The 16842-nt window shown below is 34.6% G+C and overlaps 1 protein-coding gene across 1 annotated transcript; it reads right to left on the reverse strand.

The window, feature by feature from the left end:
* Window positions 1-1872: 1872 nt before the first annotated feature.
* On the reverse strand, window positions 1873-16548 carry LOC143066673 (E3 ubiquitin-protein ligase DZIP3-like). The gene is made up of 5 exons (XM_076239513.1): window positions 16384-16548; window positions 11888-12415; window positions 10575-10804; window positions 5638-5911; window positions 1873-2448 (listed from the first exon to the last, which is right to left on the reverse strand). Exons 2-5 carry the CDS (start codon window positions 12102-12104, stop codon window positions 2390-2392), a joined length of 780 nt encoding a protein of 259 aa, XP_076095628.1. The 5' UTR covers window positions 12105-12415; window positions 16384-16548; the 3' UTR covers window positions 1873-2389.
* Between the last annotated feature and the right edge of the window lie 294 nt (window positions 16549-16842).

Raw genomic sequence — 16842 nt, forward strand, 5'->3', positions numbered from 1 at the left:
TCATTCTTTTTTTCTAAATTATTATGTGTAACTGGATAACTATATTTGTTTAGAATAAGTCTGCCAGAAAAGTGTTATCATAACTTGTCCTCATATTAAGGATCACATTAGACTTGCGTGGTGAAGTACATTTCTGAGCTACTATTAACAATAATTAGAAAGTTTTATATGAATGAATTAAATTTCTATCTTGAATCTCAACTGAAAAATAAACAACTAATCTAATGACTCATGCTATACTGTATCTTACAATGATGGACATACCAGATATCAACTAAATAGCCACACATAATTCATATTATACATTGGTTTTGCCTACGATAAAAACCATGAATTCGGTAAAATTATAGTAAAAAAGAACTATTGTTCATTTCTGTTTCATTTTTTACTCTTGTGGAAAGTTGTACCATTGGCATTCATACCACATCTTCTTTTTTAAATATATCAATGGGATAGCAAACTGTTCATTTTAGTGATTCAAATGATAGAAAAAGAATGAAACCACCATTTATCATAAACTATGTCAGTACTTAATATTTGTTTTTCATAATTTGATTTGTCACTTTTTGGTGTCTTAGCAATCAACCTAACCATTCAAATCAAAACAGTTTATGAAAAGCTTAGTCAAGATCCGTTTAAATTAATTTTATTTGATAATTTAGAAATAATTACCGTTACCTTGATGATATTTTAGCAATAATCAAGAAGGAACTTCTAACGTGGAACTTTAGACAAATGAATCTATTAAAGTTTCATACAGGAATAAAAAATTATGACATATCGTTTCCGATAGCTAGCCATAATTTTTTATACAATGATTTCCCTTTGATCTTTTTTTTCAAAATATTGTTTTTATCGGTTCCAACATTGATCTTATTTTTTGACAAATCAAAATATTAAAATAGTCCATACTATAGCAATCTTGAAATTTATACAACAAGACAATAACAATCAAAACCAATGAGTAAACAAAGACTCACAAAACCAAAGGACATTTACATCAACAGTTATAAATAATAATTAAGAAACAACACGAACTCCACTAAAAACTGGGAGTGAAATCAGGTGCTCCGGAAGGGTAAGCATTTCCTGCACCGTATACGGCACCCGTCGTTTTATTTCTTTGTTCAGTTCGGTAATGATAGAAGGTTATTATGACTGAGGAAGAATATCAGATATGATTTCTGACACACTTTTGTCATAATGGCCAATCAGCTCAAAATTTCTTGAGTGATGACCTTAATTTGATTGATTCATAGCCCTGTCTTAGCAACTTTTGAGAAAGCAGTATTCCTCGTTCAACAAAATCAACGTACTTTGATCTAGCTCTAGAATAACGTATCAATTGAGACACATATACTCCATATGCTGGTGCCGCTAGGATGTTGCTACACAGAAATGGAAAGTTGACTATACGAAATTTAAAATTATCGCGTTTGTCATAAATTTTGAGGTTCAACCTACCATCAGTAGTCATTTCGAGAAAAGGGTCTAAATATCTTTAATTTCAAGTTCACTTGAATATATTAAATGTAAATGATCACTGAATCTATTATTATTAAGAAACAGTACATCAATATACCGAAAGGTGAAATTAAAAGATTGGGCTTATTTCTTTTCTCCTTTCTGTACAAGCCCTTGGATAAATTTTGCTTCATAGGAATATAAAAACAAATCTGCAAGTAGGGGAGCGCAATTGGTACCCATTGGAATAATTCCAATAGTTTGTTGGAACACCAACCCTCCAAATTCAACAAATATGTTGTCAATTAAAAAGTCCAGCATGGCAGTGATATCCTCGTCGGTATATTTTTTCCTTGACTCTGTATGATTTTTCACAAAGTAAGCTGAATTCCAGCACAAAACTAGATATTTAAAACGTCTAGTTCCCTCTTTATTAAAGAAACATAAGCTGGCGAGTTCTTTCAGTCGAGCTTTAAGTTTAGTATGTGGAACAGTTGTATAAAGAGTTGAAAAATCAAAGGTTTTAATATTGTTAAAATGTTTCAATGATTGAGATTGTAAATTAACCAATATCTCTTTTGAATTTTTCAGTATCCACATCTGATGAACACCACTTCTTGAATATGCCGTTTCTGAATATTTCTGAAGTCCTTTGACTGCAGTGAGTAAGGCAGTATAAACGTTAGAAAGGGGTTTAGTGGAACACTTGGAAGAACCTGCAATATACCTTTCCTTATGAGGATTCTTGTGAAGCTTAGGAATCCAATATAAGGATGGAATATCCTGGTCTTCATATTTTAGATTTACACCAAAGGAGATTAGAACCGACTTGTGGTTTTCGAGGATCTCCCGCTTCGTAAGCGTACTTAGTGTATTTGTAGGATTTCCAAGTGTGTTATTTATCCCCAGTTCCTTAACCAGGCAGTCAATGTAGTGTTTCTTGCAAACATTCAAAACTGAACATCGAAGAGATGCTTGTACATTCTAAAAAAATTAAACATTACGTAGGTTATATAGCTATTTACAACAGATACTGCAAAGATATGCTTCAAATAAAAAAAAAGTATCGTGCGATCTGAATTGGTACAACTCTAAAATTTCAAAGGTGACGACAGTTAAGATGTAACAACAACGATTTCGTGGTAATACAATAAACAACACTGACCGATCTAAGCTGGTATGATATTTCAAATTTGACAACGGTAAAGTAATTTAAACAGAGGTTACGTATTTAAACGTCCCAAATAATAATAAATTTTGACTAAGGTTAAATTACTTAACGTGACTGCATACTTGGACATCCCTCCCAAATAAATAGAACCCTGTAACTTAAACTGGTATAATTCACAATTCCATAAAACTGTAAATGTCAAGTACGGAACCCTGGAAACAAGTGATGGTAGGAAAATGAGTGACTCATTCTATGTTTTTTTTATTCATGCCCTCTGTGGAGATTGTCCTTATCTTTCTTATCCAAAATCTTTCCCGAGTAAGTCTGTCGGCCTTGTTGTGATCTATGATTGTGATGGTAAGGTTTATGAGATCAGTTTGGGCGTGTCCATTTGATCTCAATTTACGACTTACAGGGCGGTCGGGATTGCAGGTATAGTCTCTTAAATGACCATTCATGCGTTTGTTGAATGGCTGTTATATCTCGACAACGTACTGCATGCCACATAGACACTCAAGGAGGTAAACAACATTCTAGGTTTTGCAAATTACATTTCAAAATATAGTGTACACAGACCAAGTGGAGTAGCAAGTAATTGTTTGAATATTCAGTAAGTCAGACATCTTCTGTTACCTCACGATTTGCGCCATCCTGCAGTTGAACCGTTTTCATTAGAGGAGACGTCAGCTCTCACAATATAATATTGCAGACTTGCTGGTCTCCGAAAAGCTAAAACAGGAGGTTGGGGAAAGATCTTGGATAATTTGGGGTGCTCGGCAATAATTTGCCAATTGGCACAGATCAAACATGAAAGGTTAGTAAAGGCGGGATTGAGTGTTAAATTAAACGGAAGCTTTTTGCTGCGCCTCTTCTGTTTTTACTGTAAGGATCATTGCCTCGCTTTACTCTGAGAGCATGACTCTACGGGATACTTGTTCAGTGTTAGGGGTGACAGCGTTGGGGAGAAAGGTATTGATGTTTATTTGTAGGTTTCCAGTAGAGGTCTGTTGAGATGACATTGTTCTTTATAGATATTGTTGTGGCTAAAATATTTTAGTGCCGGAAGTAAATTTCGGCGTTGTTTGCATGTCTGATAAAAAGTTTTGTTGGGAATTAATCCATTCTATGTCAACATCATCGATGAAACGGAACCAAGATAGATGTTGGGTAACGATGTTGAAATGAATTGTTTCTCTAATTTGCCTATGAAAATATAAGCGTAAGACGGTGTCATTTCGTTTCCATCGCTCTCCCGTTTATCTGAAGGTAATGTTCACCATTAAAGGTGAAATTGTTGCATTTCAGAACCAGAGTAAGCAGTTGGACTAAACATTCAGTAGATGGTTATGAAGTGTTGCGCGAGTCCCATATTTCCCCAACACGATGGTATTCCGTCATCATGAGTTATGTTGGTGACATCTAAAGTAACAATGAAAAAGTTGCGTGGATTTCATTTTACAAAGGTAATCTGTAGTATCTTGAATGTGAAAAAGAAAAATTTTCTACATGAGATTTAACATAAAAAAATCTTTCTCAGTAGAGTGGCCGTTTGCGGATACAATGGATCTACCAGGGTTGTTAACCTATGTATTTTGGGAGGAAGATACAATCGACTAGGCTTGGTATTCTCTGGTTTTAAATATCCGATTGTATCCTCATATATTTGGCCGCCGTTGTGCATGGTTTGTAACACAGTTTTAATTTTGGAAATAAACTCGGAAGTAGGATCATGGTCAAGCTTCTTATAAAATCTCTCATCAAAGAGCTAAGACGTCATTAAACTGAATCTTGTCGACACTAGCACTGGTTTTTTTTTCAACTTTGTACAAGGTTGTGCGTGTCTTAGACTGTTTATGAAGTTTTTACTCTAAATCCGTTCGATTTGTATTAATTGATTAAGTCTGGGTGAACATAATGAATCTATTAGTTGTAAAAGCTTTGAACTAGCTTTGAGTTACTGCAAAACTTGTTATGTCGATGCTTTGTGTGAATTGTTTTTATATTAATTGCTAGCCTATTGAGTCAAACCAATTACAACTGATATGTATAGTTCGTTACACCACCGCCCATGTTACGGGGTTGAGTGCTACAATACATGTTTAATTACTCTATTCTGTATAAGCATGCCAAATGCCAGGCAGGAACATGACGTTCGTTATTTTGCCGTTGGTTTATTATTTCATGTCGGAGCTTTATGGCCGAATAAATAGTTTGGATTTTCCTCATTGTTGAAAGCCTTACAATGACGTATAATTGTTTGAATCTTCTTCTTGTCTCATTGGCAATCATAATACATCTCCTAAGGCCATAAAAAAGAATAGGTTTGTTTGCCCAAACCCTACCTACCCAGAAAAAGGCTGCCTACTAAAATTCTTGTCCTGATTTGAAGAAGTTTTTTTTAATCAGATAGGCATGAAGACTAACGAACATCCGATACTTCAATTTCTTCAAAAAGAAAAAAAAAATGCCTACCTACCTTCCCACTGTCTCAACCTTGGGTAGGGTTTGGACAAACCAAAATATTTTTAATTGTGGCCTTCTATGTATAATAATAATCTAACGTATTATTAAAAGTCAGCTGCAAACTTCTTGCATCACGTTTTTATTAAATTTGCCTTCCACAAAAGTACTTTATTGCACCGCAGGTAAATTATCAAGTTTTGAATGGTTTAAAGCCGTCACTTAGTGATCCCGATGAATCCGTAGGGGGTTAGTAAATTTCACAAGGGGTTCATCACTGTCACGTTTGGTGTTAATGATGACGTCATTTATTAATGTTTTTGCTCTTCATTGGGTTTTTTTTTAAACAAAACGCAGCAGAAAAAGTCCAGCGTGCGATAAATTCGTTAAACGGTTAACAACTAATCCCCTACGGACCATAGAGGGTGATTTATATTCATAGGGGATTTGTCCTCCAGACTCATCCCCTTCGGATTTTACTAACCCTCTATGGATCCGTAGGGGTAATTAGCGCGCGAGAATATAACTTATAATGTGTTTACCTCTAACATTCCATGGTACTGTGTCCGTCTGAGAAGATTTTATCTTTTGAAGTTCTTTTGTAACATTAGTATGGTTTTCTTGTAGTAATTCATGGGATTTCTTCATTTTAGTATGTGATAGCTGCAGACTTTCAAAGGAGTTTTTCATCTCCCTGATTTCTTCATTAGAACATTTGATTTCAAGCATTATTTCTTGGTTGGTCTGATCTAGGGTTTTGGTTTTCATATGTTCACACTCTTGTTTCATTTGCTGTCCACCTAGTCTATTAATTGCCTGTAAAATATATGCATTACTTTGAACTCAAGCTAGCATATATAAGTTCTGCTTAAGTGTTGGAGGGGATGGATACAAAATTGGATTAGAATTGCATTTGCTGCTTTATCTAAATTAAGGACATTTTGAAATAGTCATTAGATATATGACACATTCAAAAATACTGAACTCCGAGGAAAATTCAAAACAGAAAGTCCCTTATCAAATGGCAAAATCAAAAGCTCAAACACATCAAACGAATGATTACAACTGTCGTAATACTGACTTTGTACTGGTATCTCTTTTGTAGAAAATGGTCGATTGAACTTGGTTATATAGTTAGCTAAATCTGTCCCTTGTATGACATTCGCATCAAATTTCATTATATTGAAAACAATGTGTGAACAAAACAAACAGACATGACAAGTAAACATGTCAAAAATAGGGATACAGCCGTCAACATTGTGTAATAATCTTAATCACTGAAACAAACAAACATTACGATATGCACATGCTTGCAATTCCTATCATGATTTTCTTGATAGACGGTTACTCACAAGGAAGCTATTAAACCAAGAGTTCCAAATGGTGAAGTTGAAATCATCCCTTCGTAAATTTTACGGACGCCATCACGAGTTGGTTGACCGTTATGGAATAACCGTTTCACAAATGATATCGGATATGTTCCTTACGTCGTAACTACAATCCCCTTCCCTTTTATGAATATGACCTACCGAATTAGACTATTTACCGGATTTGTAATCACATAAGCAACACGACGGGTGCCACATGTGGAGCAGGATCTGCTTACCCTTCCGGAGCACCTTAGATCACCCCTAGTTTTTGGTGGGGTTCTTGTTGTTTATTCTTTAGTTTTCTATGTTGTGTCATGTGTACTATTGTTTTTCTGTTTGTCTTTTTCATTTTTAGCCATGGCGTTGTCAGTTTGTTTTAGATTTATGAGTTTGACTGTCCCTTTGGTATCTTTCGTCCCTCTTTTTTTAACAAAGAAGCACAAAAAGGTGACAAAGCACATTAGCAAAAATAAATCAGAGAATACAAAAAATATTTAGCACAATTACACAACGACAGGATGTCATGAATATCAATAATGTGGTCATTTTTATAAATTTCTTGTTTACAAAACAATGATTTTTTTCGAAAAGCTAAGGATTTTCCTATCCCAGGCATAAATTACCTTAGCCGTATTTGGCACAAGTTTTAGGAATTTTGGATCCTCAATGCTCTTCAACTTTGTACTTGTTTGGCTTTATTAATATTTTGATATGAGCGTCACTGATGAGTCTTATGTAGACGAAACGTGCGTCTGGCGTACTAAATTATAATCCTGGTAGCTTTGATAACTATTAAGTACAGATTTATGTTATATATATCAAGGAAACATAAAAAGAAAAAAAGACATTTTGACAAAGCACATTATCAAAAGTGAAAGACAAGAATACACAAACTATCATAGAACATTAACACAATGACGGGTGTATAAGTACAGAGTCCCGTCAAATAAATATCCCCAAACACAGACTAAACAGTGCAGACAATATTCATAAAGACAAAAGAATACTATAACACGTTATTGAGATGATAAACAAAATCAGTACCCATAATCTATACTTCAAGATCACTGGGTTATTTGTGAAATTGATACAGAATATTTATCAACAAGGTGTTGAAACCTTCTGATGAACTTTTTTTTAGAAAAAGGTCGACACGTTCTTTGACATACTCCTGTTTCATCAACTTTCTGCTCAGACTGGTGACGATTTACAAAGTCTGAGTAGAAGCTGCAAGCTCTTAAGTACCGAATAAGTTGAGAAATGTATATCCCTAAAGCTAGTTTCACATTGCCGATCAGATCAACTCGATGATCCCGATTGTCCAAATTTCCACAACCAAGCTCAACCAAATTCTTGATCGGGCCTGTTTACGACTTCTACCCGACCACCATCCGACTGTACACGACCTTTACTCGATCATTGACGACTCCTTAATGACTCCTTAATGACTCCTTCACGATTCCATCCCGACAACAAAACTAATACTCATTCGATAATTCCGATCAATTCACGATCTTTACACGATCTTTACTCGATTAGCTAGACCAAATCAACTATTCACGATCTCAGCCTTATCTCGACTAGACCAGATCGATCTGATAGTATATGGGTCGTAAAAATCTAGAAGAAATCTAGGTGAGGCAGTGGCTGACACGACGACCACTGTGTGGTCAGTATATATGAGAGACTTGCACTAGCTCAACAAAGAGGAACCTAATGCTTATAAAACTTCACCATAGTGGACGCTGATATATAATGGTAGTTTTTTTTGCTCTTTTTTGGAAATGACACCACAAGATGAGATTTGTCACTGGATTAGTGCTTATGTTAGATATCAATATACATAAACTTTACTATCCCCATTTCCTTGCTTTCTTACAAATAAGGCATACTGTTTGTCAAATAAATGTGCATACGTATGTAATCAGTATTTTTTATAGATTTGATATCCAGTAATTGAATGGTTAAAGATATTTCTGTTCTTTTTGCTGTATGGCAACAAACTGTATGCATTTGCCAAAAAGGGGACAAAAAAGAGGCCAAAGATGTCACATATTTCCCCAAAATTTAACCCAAAGTAGAATTTCAATCCCCTGGAGTGATTCCTTTTCTGAAACAGTTTACAATTTTACATATATCTATCATCAAGAGATCAATAGTGCATTTCTTTCTAACCAAAGTTTGGTAAACGTTGTGTGCCGTTTGTTATAGTTTGTTAAGCGTTACAGAAGTAGAAACAAATGCATCAGCAGTACAACAATGAATATTATTGCACAATTACTTAAATATTTGAAAAGCCCGCCGGTTCCAAAATTGCAGGATTTTCTTCCCTAGATCATCCCAGGTTTTGTTGGGTTACGTGTTGCTCAGTTTTTAGTTTTCTATGTTATGTGGACTGCTGTTCGTCTTCTCGTCGTTTACCGCTTTTTGCTAAGGCTGTGTCGATTTTTTTTTCTACCTTTGAGTTTGATTGTTTTAGGTGTCTTTTGCCTCTCTTTTAAAATGTTAACTCTCCTTACAAAAGTAAAGACACGTACTGTACATGGAGGAATTTTTTGTACAGTTAAAAATAATGTTGCCAATATATTTTTTCGGAAGCAGAGTTATGAGAGTTAAACAGATCTGCACACACTTCTAGAGAATCGTGTTGCAGTCATGTGTTCTCGTGTATGGCCGAGTAGAGATCGAAGAGTAGTCGAATGTGGTCGCGAAGAGATCGGGTATTGGACGAGTTGGTCTGGGATAAAATAAATATACAAGTCGTAGTGATCTGGATGCGATCGAGCATTGGTCGAGTTAATCTGGAAATGATCGGACATTAGTCGAGCAAAGGTCGAAATGATCGAGTATTGATCGGTAAAATTTTTGTATTCCGACCAAACTCGATCTCTACGCGATCCTTTCCCAATCAATTCGACCGCTTTTCGACGAATTCTCGATATCTTCTCGAGTGACTTGCTTCTCGATCATTAGTCGAATGTTTTTGACATGTCAAAAACTCTCGGGTAGAAGGTCAGATCGATGACGAGCATGGTAGACTATCCCGAACATTCTTGAGTAAGACCAGTCTCCCGATCACGTAATTTGGCTTGATCGGGTTTGATCGAGTTGATCTGATCGGCAGTGTGAACCTAGCTTTATGCAGTTGAAGTTGGTATATTGTTACTAAGGTGGGGAGAAACTGATAATTTTGAAAATAGAATCGTCCCGTTTGTCATTGAATCGGGGACTTAGATGACCATGTATGTCAAATTCTAGGTATAAATCTAAAATGAGGTAGAGAAAGCCGTTTCTGTTGTTTCTTTAATTTTGCGGAAAACGCTATGTGATCCGTGTTAACTTACTAAACTATTAAACAAACGTAGTATTTAAGGTTATCTTACAAATGTTGTAATTAGATCTTTGAATAATGTTTACATAGACATAAATGTCGATGTTGGTCATAAGCAATTCAAAACTAAAACTTAATTTGTATTCTTTTCAAACGTTTCTTTTTAGGGATATATAAATTAATACACATGCTCATTCATTTTTGAATATAGAAATTACTTCATCTATTTAACATTATACATATTTATTAAAAAATTAACTCTTAACTATCCTACTGCCTGTCAAAACTTATATTTTGCCATTGCTTAAGTCACGCCTTCTTTGACTGTCCATGACGTTAACACACTAAATTCCTGGAATGTGTTTTAGTCGATTTTAGTTTTTACCGTGGGATTTTTTATTATTATTATTGTTGGCCATTAACAAGACTAGCTTACTGCGAGTACTACCAAATCGTACTTTCGTGTTGATTTTACTTGTTGATACAATTTGTTATGCATTTTTGTTAGTTGATAGAATTGAGAATGGAAATGGGGAATGTTTACTGTTTTGCGTTTTATTTCGAGTGACTATTTTCAATATATACCACCATTGAGAAGTGTTGATGACTATAAATATTCACCTCTGTTCTCGTTCAATAAACAGAAGATTTTTGTAAAAGTTAATGACTAAGGCAGACTACGGACAACGGACTCTAAGTAATAAGAAAAATCTTTGGACCATATCATTTGAATAAGGAGGCAGAAAATTGCATAAAATTATTAATTAGCATTACATACACCAGTTATATCATCCCAAGCCGTATTGAAGAAAGTTGTGTCTAGTTTGCCATCGCCCAGATGTGCCATATAGTTCCTGTAGTATTTGATTCTTGCTAAATCTGCACCAGGCTTTGTTTCCGTGGTAGTAGGTAATTGGTCAAATCCACAAACAGGAGGGGTAATTGTTGCCAGGTTTCTCAGTAATGTTATCATTAGAGTGACATCAAATGTTTTAGAATCTGGACGATCTACAAGTAATAAAACATGACAAGCATACAGTAGATTTTTAAAGATATTTGTTTCTTTTCATGGTGATTGAAATTATAACACATTGTTGACTCCTGTACCCCTATTTTGACATTTTTACCTATTATTATTATGTCTGTTTGTTTTGTTCACATATCATTGTCAATGTTATGAAATTAGATGAGACAGTCATACAAGTGAGAGGTTTAGTTAGGTTGATTTTGCCATTTGATTGGGGACTTTCCGTTGTGAATTTTCCTCGGAGCTCATTTTTTTTGTGATTTTGCTATCTATCTTATCCACAGATAAAACATGAATCGACGAAAGGAGATTCAAAGAAATCAGGAAACCAGAAGCATACCCGCCAACTGTCACTATTTGCGGGGGATTTCCCCCATGGAGGCTCCCAAGAGGAAATTTTGTAAGAGCAAATTTTGTCCACTATTTTAAAGAAAACAATTAATTTAACAATGGCTATGAGCTTGTTAAAGCATGAAGAAACCAAAAAACCACAAGGCCCCCTTAAAGGTTTTGTAGGACTATAAGAACCATCTTTCACGTAAAACCACCATGGGCATTTTGAAAAGTTTGCAGGTATGCAGAAGTATTGAAATGAGGTATATGAAGAGAAACCACAATATTATCATATTCTTTATTAATCTACATGTAATATAATATACTGCAATCATTACTGAATTTTTTCTAATCATCGTCATCATACATTATCCTATCATTCGTCAGCAAAAGAAAATATCATGAAAACAAAAATGAAACGCTACAATCTTATTGACAATTTTAATTGTTGACCCAGACAATTGTTTTACTGCTTTTAAGAATTACATGCTAATTATTCCAAAAACTCAAACAGAGTTCACAAATGCACATATAATGGTAAATTTAAAAATTCGCTATTCTATTAAACGTTAATTCAGAAACACACATAATAAAAGAATGTACTTGTTTCTCCTTGCAAAGACGTCATTACGGAATGTAAAGTTACCAATAAAACATGTAATCCCGAAAACTTATCCTCACTTAGGTTGATAATAAAAAGTTACAAATCAATAACAAGGCTTTACACTAACCTGGGAAACGAGTGAACAGCAGGTTCCATTGTGCTTCATTTATAACATTTTTCCTTTTCAAGTCCAACAGTTTGGTGTATGCCTTTTTCAAAGTAGAGTCCAAACATGATGGGTGGAATTCACTATTAAACAAGACTCTAACTGCACGTGGAGAAATTCCTGTCAGTAATAAACTCATTCTGACATAGTTTTCCTCCTCTGCAGATAGAGGAGCCATTTTTTTTATCCTTCAGTCAGAATAACAGATGTTTACGCAAAAAATTAACAAGGAATGTCATAGCAAATGTTGCAGTCAGTTACGACCCTTCTTTTTTATGTCGATATGAATATAAGTTGTATAACCTTTCACAAACTAATCACCAAAGAACGCAAAAGTAACTTTATGTCAATTAGTACGCGGATATATCAATGAAAAGTGTTTTGTTCCTCATACTGGTACTTCGATATAAAACAGAAACACATTTAAGATAATTCTCTAGCATTTCCTCCACACACTTCTTTTGTACTTCCAATTGCACAATTTTGAATCTGGAAGACAAACAAATATTTCAGCACAGTTTTTGTTTATTGTTTATTGCATATGAAACTGTACTGATACAGTTGATATTCGTATATCTCAATTGAAAACAATTCTAAAATTAATGATACGGTCCATGATATACCCATTTCTAGAATTAACAATAAACTCCAAGTACTCACAAAACGGTTTGTGTTCGTACCGGCAGAAACATTAGCCAATAATGTAGTGGTGGTGTGAAGCATATACTACACGGAAGTTCTCCAAAACGAAATTATCAATTATTCTACATTCAGGTCCGTACGTTCCACAGAGAGTCAAATTGTAAACAAGCATATCACTGCCACTACCCAACTTAAAGCCTTTTCCGTACATTTTAAAGTCCCTACTATGTCACCGAAGTTGCACAAACAATCATTTAAATTCCGTTTACAATTTCTACTACTATTTATCAGTGCTTCTAACTACTTCCCTTACCACTTTCAAAGAACTTGTTATTAACATTTGTAATAAAGCTTATGAAAAAAATGGTATGAATTATTTTTTGAGTGTTTAAAATTCTTTCGAGGTTTAAGATTTAAAAAAAAAGCGCTTGTTTTTATAGTGATATAGATACATGTTTGTTTTTTAGTGATATAAATACGTGTTTGTTTTAATAGTGATTAAGATTATAACACAATGTTGAATGCTATGATCCTGTTTTTGACATTTTTACAGATAATGTCTGTTTCTTTTGTTCACACATCGTTGTCAATAAATGTAAATTGATGCGAATGTCTTGCAAATGAAAGGTAAAGATAGCTATAAAACCAGTTTTAAATCTACAATTTTTACATAAGAAAAGGTCTTTACCATGTAAGGAATATGACAGTTGCTATCCATTCGTTTAATGTGTTTGAGCTTTTGATTTTGCAATTTGATAATGGACTTTTTTTACTTTTCCTCGGAGTTCAGAATCTATGTGATTTTACTTTTTTCAGGGTTCTTTTAATTTTGTTGATATGATTATTCTACATTTTCCACACTATCTTATTCAGAATTTTTATACATATTTATTTAAATGTATTTGCTGAAACTCCTTTTCGTCATTTGTAGGACAGTATGCCAGATACACTTACTGGAAATGTGAAGATAGTATTAAAGCTTTAAATTTTCCCCAGAACAACATATATGTACGTTTCCTGCATACGGGGTATATATCTCCCAATTGATACGATATTCCCGTGCTTGCATTTCCTGTCAGCATTTTCTTGATCACAAGGAAGCTATTAAACCAAGAGTTCAAAATGGTGAAGTTGAAATCATCCCTTCGTAAATTTTACGGACGCCATCACGAGTTGGTTGACCGTTATGGAATAACCGTTTCAGAAATGATATCGAATATGTTCCTTACGTCGTAACTACAATCCCCTTCCCTTTCATGAATGTGACCTACCGAATTTGACTATTTACCGGATTTGTTCTCAGATAAGCAACACGACGGATGCCACATGTGGAGCAGGATCTGCTTACCCTTCCGGAGCACCTGAGATCACCCCACGTTTTTGTGGGGTTAGTGTTGTTTATTCTTTAGTTTTCTATGTTGTGTCATGTGTACTATTTATTTCGATTTATGAGTTTGACTCTCCCTCTTTTATGAGAATTCAACCCTACCCCTATACCTCTACCTAATGTAGAAAAGTAAACGCATAACAATACGCACATTAAATTTCAGTTCAAGAGAAGTCCGAGTCCGATGTCAGAAAATGTAACAAAAGAAAATAAACAAAATGACAATAATACATAAATAACAACAGACTATTAGCAGTTAACTGACATGTCAGCTCCAGACCTCAATTAAACTGATTGAAAGATTATCTCTTCATCATATGAATATCAGGCACAATCCCTCCCGTTAGGGGTTTAATATCATACTATCATAAAATATATGAGAAGAAAATAACCCGTGTCATGCCGACAACTGTTTTTTTTTTCAAAATAAATGTGTTTAGTTCCGATGCAATGACCCTATAAGTGAATCAATATTAAAGCCAAAATATGCAATCTTTAATGACCTGACAACAGTGTCGTAACTATCTCCCTTCTTAATAAGTCTGTTTAAAGTTTTTTTTAAGCTTTTGAGGTGAATACTGACATGTTTGTGCTTTGTAAAGAATATTACCATAAAAGATTGGATGTGAAATACCTGAACGTATAAGATGTCTGCATGTTGTGTTATATTTACGAATTATTTCCTTATACCGATGATAAAATTTAGTAAATGTTTTGACTAGTTTGTGATACCGAAAACCCTGGTGTAAAAGAGGGACGAAAGATACGAAAGGGACAGTCAAACTCATAAATCTAAAACAAACTGACAACTCCATGGCTAAAAATGAAAAGGACAAACAGAAAAACAATAGTACACACGACACAACATAGAAAACTAAAGAATAAACAACACGAACCCCACCAAAAACTAGGGGTGATCTCAGGTGCTCCGGAAGGGTAAGCAGATCCTGCTCCACATGTGGCACCCGTCGTGTTGCTTAAGTGATTACAAATCCGGTAAATAGTCTAATTCGGTAGGTCATATTCATGAAAGGGAAGGGGATTGTAGTTACGACGTAAGGAACATATCCGATATCATTTGTGAAACGGTTATTCCATAACGGTCAACCAACTCGTGATGGCGTCCGTAAAATTTACGAAGGGATGATTTCAACTTCACTATTTGGAACTCTTGGTTTAATAGCTTCCTTGTGAGCAGCAAACCTCTATCAAGAAAATCATGATAGGAAATGCAAACACGGGAATATCGTATCAATTTGGAGATATATACCCCGTATGCAGGTGCTGCTGGAATGTTGCTACTTAGAAATGGAAAGTTCACAATTGGAAAGCTGAAATCATCTCTTTTGTCGTAAAGTTTTGTTTTCAACCGACCCTCATTGTCAATTTCTAGATGTAAGTCAAGATATGAAGCCGACTTAATTGTATCTGTAGTATCCTTTATCTCTAGTTCGATTGGATAGATGCGTTCCACATAGTCACCAAATTTTGAATTGTTTAGTGAAAGAACATCATCTATATAGCGGAAAGTAGAGTTAAAGGATATTGCTAACTTCTTGTCTTTCTTCCTAAGAAGTTCCTGCATGAAGTCAGCCTCATAATAATAAAGAAACAAGTCGGCGAGTAGAGGGGCACAGTTTGTTCCCATTGGAATGCCGACAGTCTGTTGAAAAACACGTCCTCCAAACGTAACAAATATGTTGTCAATCAAGAAATCAAGCATCTTGATAATATCAGTTTCAGAGAATTTTTTTGAGTGATTCTTTACAAAGTAGGATTTATCCCTCCCTACGACAAGATACTTGTATGTAATAATTTTTCAGTAATAAATTAATTTCTCTCGCTTAAATCTAAAACGTTGTTTCATATACGAGCGAATCGTACAAGTGGGGATATATAAACACCATAAGATGATGACAAGGGTAACATTTGTGGACGCAGCCGACGACGACGCCGTTAAAAGGTAGGGTCACTATGTCTCGCCTTTGCTACAAAAGTCGCAGGTTCGAGAGAAAAGTGGTTTACGCAGAGTAAAATTATGTAGTTGCTTCCAAATGATATATATCAATTACTTCTTTATGTTTGATTTGTGAATGTTTCTGTATATGTTATAATTTGGTACACAGTTTATTGATAATCCTTATAATAAGTCAGTGTGTAAGCAATAAGGAAGATGAGGTTTACTTTAATCTAATTTTACTTTCACTTTTACATGTATATAACTTGCATTCATTTAATCAATGGATTTCAATTTAAAATGCGTTATGCCAAGCTGGTACACGTAGGATATTAGAAAAAGGTGTGTGGGTAATATCAAACAGAAATCACTTTGAAAGCGTTAATTTGAAACATCAATATTGGGACATCACACTTCATAACGGAGCGTTCCTCAGTCTCTAACTATATATATCTATATTTGTTACATTACCTTCAAAATGATACAACCTTTCTTTCCAGTATTTTTGTGTCTATGAATTGAATAGAATCTGCATGGTTCCAGTTTATTTGGAAACACGTATGGTTTCGTTTTCTCAAATCATTACTTCTCCACCTTCTAATCTTATCTATGAAAGGTAGACGGGTACACTATTTACAACGTAGTATCCGATTTCACTATTTGAGATAAGAAGAGTCAAGAAGCGACACGAAGATAAATTAAATTTCGATATCTGAAGTGCTATTTTATGAGCTCTAAAATGTTATTTATTGCTTATATTAATTGGATTATATTCATCTTTGTTTTACTTGTAATCGTCTACTTTTGGATATCCACCCTATGTACAGGGTCACCGCATTTAAAATATTTGTGTTTATTCTAAAAATAACTTACCCCGGAAATCGTATAGGATAGTGTTTTTGGCGTTACTAAAAAGATACACAAAAATAG

This window comes from Mytilus galloprovincialis, chromosome 3, assembly GCF_965363235.1.
Source record: "Mytilus galloprovincialis chromosome 3, xbMytGall1.hap1.1, whole genome shotgun sequence".
Lineage (NCBI taxonomy): Eukaryota > Metazoa > Mollusca > Bivalvia > Mytilida > Mytilidae > Mytilus > Mytilus galloprovincialis.